This window comes from Merops nubicus, unplaced genomic scaffold (assembly GCF_000691845.1).
Source record: "Merops nubicus isolate BGI_N331 unplaced genomic scaffold, ASM69184v1 scaffold8434, whole genome shotgun sequence".
In the NCBI taxonomy this organism is placed as follows: domain Eukaryota; kingdom Metazoa; phylum Chordata; class Aves; order Coraciiformes; family Meropidae; genus Merops; species Merops nubicus.
Window position 1 is genome coordinate 1 of NW_008603796.1, and position 6438 is coordinate 6438.

Here is a 6438-nt window from a genome sequence, read left to right on the forward strand (position 1 = left end):
AGATGATGTTCTTGGATGTTCATCAGTGACCATAGCAATCTACCTGATGATTTTATAAAAAAACCAAAACCAATCCAAAAAGCAAAACCCAAAATACACAACAAACCAGAAACAAACAAAAAAAACACCAGTATGTGCTATTTTTCCATGCTTTAATTTATTTCTGTGTTGATATTACAGTAATTCCATCTTTATGACTCTTTTCTTAGGTTGCCTGAAGCTCAGCAGAGGGTCGGGGGATGTTTTCTAAATTTGATGTCACAAATGAAAAGCTTGTACCTTGCATACTGTGCCAACCACCCATCAGCAGTAAATGTTCTCACAGAACACAGGTAAGTTTGCTTCAAGATCTTTTAACTCTGTTCCTAAAAAACTGCTTAAGATATGCTTGTGTTGTAAAGCTGCAATTTCTTTTTACACACGTTTTGTATGGTAGAGCTTGTTATTAAAAAAAAAAAGTATATTTAAAAAAGAAAACCCCACAATCCAAAACTGTTCTGTGTGATTAGGACCAGCTTATAGCTCTTGGCAGTGTCATCAACTGCTGGAGAGCATTTTTTCATTTAAAGACCACATTATGGACTCTGAGGATGTCAAACAGATTGAATGGACCATCGTTTTTGTTTAAAAAATGTCAAGATCAAAACAAGCTTGTCAGTTGTACCATAATTCCACATGATTACTAGGAGACAAGTTGATGAGTTGTAACTTTGCCCTATAAATGCCTGCACAATTGTATTTAATTTTATTTTATGATGATATCCCCTCACCTTGACTTTTGAGTGGTGTGAAAGGAGTGTGAGCTTTTCAAGTTTACTGAGTTAACGTGATGGAGGTTGCTTAGCTTGGGGTCTAACCTTGAATTTGCATAGAAGATGCTCTGTATCACCTTGAGGGAAGAGAGCTGAGCCCAAAATTTGCTTAAAGAAGTCTACTTTCACTAAGTTGTCCTGTGTGTTCTCCTGATGATCATGTGCTGCAGCAGCTCTTAGTTTGGGGCTGTTTGTTTGCTTGTGATGCAAGACAGAACCATGACCTCTTGAAGGTTAGACATAGGACAATTTCTAGCAGGGTATCTGTTCTTTTTGTGCTTTTTCCTGCCTTTTTCTGTTTTCTTGTGATGGACTGAAGTAAAGATATTTTGAATGTTCTTAACTTCTAAACAACAAGGAGCATAATTATTGTGTTGTCTGTGGGGTTAGCTTCTTCCAAGAGCTCACATTCTAACAGCAACACTATGAGGCTCACTATTTGTGAGCCTTACTCATAACAGTATAAATAATTTCAAAAGAAAACCTCCTAGCTACCAAATATTACTATGCACTGTTACTGAAGTCATTAAGATGTGCAACTCTTTGAACCCCACTTGAAAAATCAAGCTCCAAATTCACATTGCAGGTACAGGCAGACACAAGGTGAGTTTTTTTTGTCAGAAGTCATGACAAATAAACATGTTTTATCTTGTTTAATTTTAAAAACCCTCTGATGAAACCCCTTAGTGTCTGTTTTCCTTCAAAGAGCATAATTCTAGTACTACTTCTTATAAATAGTAAAATGTTGATGTGATGCAGCCTGTTTTTCATGCTTTTAGGCTTAGGTTTTTTTTTTGTTAGTGCCTTTATGCTCTTTCCATACAGAGATAAGGGATTTAATCTGTAGGTGGAAGATGGCAGCGATAGCAAAGTGATGATCTCATTTCTTTAAGATTAGGAGATATTTGTAAAGGATTATCCTAACTTCCAGAACTTTTGGAAAGCCCAGGGAGCAGCCATATCAGAGCACCCACAATAAAAATGCAAGGGGAGCAAAGCTGTTTGTTCTGCAAATGGAGAAAAGAAGCATTTCCTCTTGTCTGTGTTGCTTTGGACATAGATTCTCCTCAGCAAAATTCAGTTTCTGGTCTGTAAAGTCAGCTTGATATCAAGTCCCAGGGGAGTCAGTGTGTCAGAGCAGTTAAATAATTTGGATGTGGAAGTAGGTGCAGAGCAATTGCATTGTTCATAAAAGATAGCTCAAGGGGAGGCAAGTTGTGATAAACAGCTTTCTATTTCATGCTGTTCTCTTGCCAGGCATGAGTCAACAGAAGTGAATCCTGGGTTTTATTTTTAATTGCCCCTATTTTATTATTCTAAGGCCTTCAACTTTCCTGAACACCATTGTTGTAGGTAGCAAGTGTCCTGATGAAAAATTCTGCCATGAAGAAATCAGAAGGTGGCTTTAAAGCAGCTAATGCCATTTTCCTCTCCAGATTGCCAGAAAGCTTTTAATTATATTGTTTTAAAGGCAGGGGAAAAGAGAGGGATAACAAACTGAAGGCACAGAGGAAGGGAAAACACTCCAAACTCTTTCCTTGTCTGTTTAGCTCAGATGGCTTTAGTGTGTAAAAGGATCTCTCATAAGCCTTAATGTAAAAATGACTTTGAAGCCTGAGGATAGTCGTGATTGTAATAATAATGAAATAACTGTACTGCAGTTAATACTAGATAATAATGAACTGGAATTTTTCAGAGCTGTCAAAGGTGGAGGCTTAAGACATTTAAGAAACAGTGATAATTCGGCTGGTTTTGTGAGACACTTGGACTCGCTGCTAAAACTGTATTGTATGTTTTAATACCAGCAGAAATATGGCAGAGAAGTAGGTGTTTGAATTCTTGGGTTGGAATATAATGTTTGTAACAGCTGTGCCATTCAGCAGTGCTTTAGAGAAAGGAGAAAGCAGCAGTCTGGAGCAGTTGGATCTGGAATGTAAATTCTCACCGTGCACAGCAGATTATTTCTCACTACGAACTCTGTACACTTCACAGACTGAAAGGAGCCTTCTGAAAGCCTTTCCACACAAAAATCCAGCAGATAATTTCAATTCAGGTTCTTGCATCACGAAATCAGTATTTTCTGTGGTTTACAACCTTCACTTGCTTTTCGTGGGGAACCATACCAACAAACAAACAAAAATCTCCTAGAAAATTGCTCTAGGTGAAACTACCTCTATTTTGTTCTTTTTATTTTATAAATTACAGTAGTTTTATTACTGTGTTTTTACTGTCACTGACTAAAAACCACTTAAAAGAAATTGGCTGTCGTTTTGGAGCATTAACTGTGTTGTTTCTTTAACCAGCTGGATCACTGTAACATCAAAATTGTAGCAATCATCTGGTTTGTTGGAGTGATAGGTATATAAGGTTTTTAACATGTAGTTTCCTAAGTATCAAGTGTGCCCTTCAAGCAGTGTTAGTGTCTTTGACCACCTGGTAAAGACTCTGTGTATTGTATATATGCACATATACATCTATCACCCAATGATAATCACTTACTCAGAATTATTTTGGGCTTCTAGTCAAAAGCTTCTCTTTTTGAACAGCATTTTTGTGAAGTCTCTGAATAGCAGTACTTGGTATGGGGCTGGAGATTTAAAAGGGGCATTCAGTTGGAATGCAACTGTCTTCTCTTCCTTTTTTTTTAATGCCATTCAGTGTGAATGCCAGCCTGTGTTTCTTCTTTCTCTTCTTTGTCATTTGTTTCTTGATCATATATAGCAGCAATGTGGGGGCTTTTATTCAATTTATACAAAATAAGGGTGTATGCATGTGTATGGTCATCTATAGGCATGCTTTATATAAATAGACAGTTGGGTGTGAAACACAGTAGAGATTTTTCATGTTCAGATCTTTAAAACTGCAAACATCTTTCATTTTCTGAGGTTAATAATCCAAAATCAAACCAAAAGAATATCAGTAGAGACCTGAGTGTATGTGACTATGTAGAAATGGGAATAAAACCTAATACATCCCATACTGGAATTCAGGATCCAGAGCTGAACGTTTCTGTGGTTGATTTTGCCTCTTGATAATCACAACAACAAATTTCCTATTAATTTTGGGAACAGATTCTCTTCTTGGTTCTAGAAATGGCACTGTTCAGATGTTGGCACTCTAACTTTTGCTATTTTATACAGCCTTGAAATTTAGTAGGAACTTCTTGTCTCAAATTGTTTCAGAGCCATTGTGTATTTATTTGCAGAATTAAAATCTTTCAGTGCAATGAATCCAGAATTTTTGAGAGTTAAATAATTTTTATTTAGATCTCTGTTTCTTGCAATTATGTCTTAAGCCACTGACTGGAGCTGAAGAGGTGGAGCTTGCTGGGTACAGCTGGGTGGTGGCTCTTGCAAAGATCAGGGCTTTGCATGTTTCTACAGCTGCCTCTTCTCTCCTTGTTCCCTTCTCCCACATCTATAGTGCCCCTGTACACAATTCCTATTTTATTGACTTTATTCAGTAAGTCATACCTCTGGCTGCATTGTATGAGGGCTCCATACAATTTTTTAGTATTTCTTAGTTTTCCTTAAGAATCCCATTTACAGGACTGTATTCCACATGACAAGAAGAAAGATGCCTGAGTGTAGAACTCACTGAAAAGTGGATAATATAATGAGTAAAAAAATAAATCCAACAGCCCCCAGTGATCAGCAGTGATGAAGCTCTTCTGAAGAAATACGGAGAGTACAGACCCACTGTAATCAGCATTACATCATTATTGGAAGGGGAGGGTTTGAAGCTTTTTGACTTGGTTGAAAGAACACCATGTTTATTTTAAAACAAAACAAAAGAAACATGTTTCCAAAAGAAAATTCAGTTTGATGGAGAGGCAGAAAAAAAATGAGTGATATGCACTTGCCGTTTTTCTTTTAGAGTGGCAAGGCAGTTCTCAGCTGCCAGAAAGCCATTCACAGGTCTTTGCTTGTTCAAATATTAATTTTGCTAGATTTTTTCAGTTTTCTTAGACAACATATTCCCAAACACATTCTTGCATCACAGACCTAGCAGTCTGGATAAAATTTGTAGAGCCAAAACATCACAATTACTCCGAGTAAGTGGAGCGTGGAATACAGATCAGCTTGAGTCAGAAAACCCTTTGTGCCTCCCCCACTTTGGTGCATCCCCGAGCCTGGAAGTGTTCAGGCTGATGTCATCCACCCAGCAACAGTCCCCGGGAGAGGAGCTCGACTGGGAAGTTCAGTGCTAGGAGCTGAAAAGCTGCAGCTGAGGGGTTGCTGAGCGGAGCTCAAAATGCGGTGCCTGTGTGCAGCCTTCAGACCCCTCAGCACTGAGAGCTCCTGCTCCATCTATTACAAACAGAAACCTGCTGCTGAAGTGTAAGTTGGGATTTGTTTTTTTTAAATGGATAAGTTTTAGTTCCTGGATGTGTTTTCCTCAAGTTTAGATGGCTTTTGGTTTTTAGGCTTCTGCTGCTGGAGGCACATCTGAACTTTTCTTCTCCCCCTCCCCAACTCTGATGTGCAGGTTTTGAGGCAGCTGTGCTAAGAAAGGTTTGAAAATAGGGCTTAAAGACACTTCTCATGCTGACCTTTAAAAGTATCTCAAGCTGTGAGCTCACTCTGGAGTGGGGAGAACTCTGCAGCTCAAGATTTCAGGATAAATGAAGCACAGGACTTTAATTTGCTTCTCTGCGTTTTATTCTGTAAAGTGACGCAAATGGTGAATTCAAGTCTCAGCTGCCTCTTTCTGGAAAGCCACTTATTTAGGCAGTTGTGACTAAACTGATGATTTTATCATTCAAAAGTTTTTCCTGTTCAGCTAAATGATACCTTTCTTTAAAATGCTCTGCTTAGCTGTGGGCCAGATTTTTATTTAGCATATACTGCCTAGGAGAGTGTGGTACTTGCAGGCATCGATTGAAATTGTGACATGAAAGAGCCATTGTCTGGCAAAGCAGCTGCACTCTTAAGCTAATGACACTGATTTTTAAGCTGCTATTAATTAAAAAAGAGTTGTGAACTGCTATCATATTCAAACAGCATTTTAATCCACCCATATTTTATTGAAAATAAACTTTTTCGTTACGTTCTGTATTCTAGATGTCCTTTGTGAATAAATGAAGGGTGCTCACTTTATTCTTTGAGTTAAATTCACACCAGTTTTGCCATTTTATGGCCAGGAAGCTGCAGAGGTAGCAGGTTGGTTTGGCACGAGTAGACTGATAACAGGGTTTGTGTGATGGGGCTGCTCAGACAGAATTTGGTGTGCTATTGTATTAAGAGTCTGTGTTCATACCAGAGTTTGAACAAGGTGTGTCAAAATTGTCACAAGGAAGCTCAGAAATATATGGAAGAAAGTATTGTCCTCCTGGAAATGTTGGGAGGAAAACTATATGATTGTTTTAATGACACCTATTAACACTGCCCCCTGTTAAAAAAGGATTCCTGATGATGCTGAGCTTTTTTTTTTCAGGACTTTGTGTACAGATTGAGTGAGCTGAGGTTGAAAGTTGCTCTGTAGGTTTCCTATGTTGTGAGTAAGTAAACAGGAGGTGGTAAAGAGCCAAGTGTTTTGTGTGGAGGAGCAGTGAATGGCTTGGAAACTGCAGCAACACTGCGCCACCACAGAGCCTGTGCAGTTAAAGGCAATGCAGAGGGCAAGA

The 6438-nt window shown here is 38.5% G+C and overlaps 1 protein-coding gene across 1 annotated transcript in view; it reads left to right on the plus strand.

Annotated features, from left to right (window-relative positions):
* Positions 1-209: 209 nt before the first annotated feature.
* Positions 210-6438, plus strand: part of LOC103771507 (rho guanine nucleotide exchange factor 7) — a gene marked incomplete at its 5' end in the record, with an annotated part of 34290 nt that continues 28061 nt past the window's right edge. Inside the window, one exon of the mRNA XM_008938807.1 lies at positions 210-332. Within this exon, the coding sequence (XP_008937055.1) occupies positions 210-332 (123 nt within the window). The remainder of the gene's footprint in view (positions 333-6438) is intronic.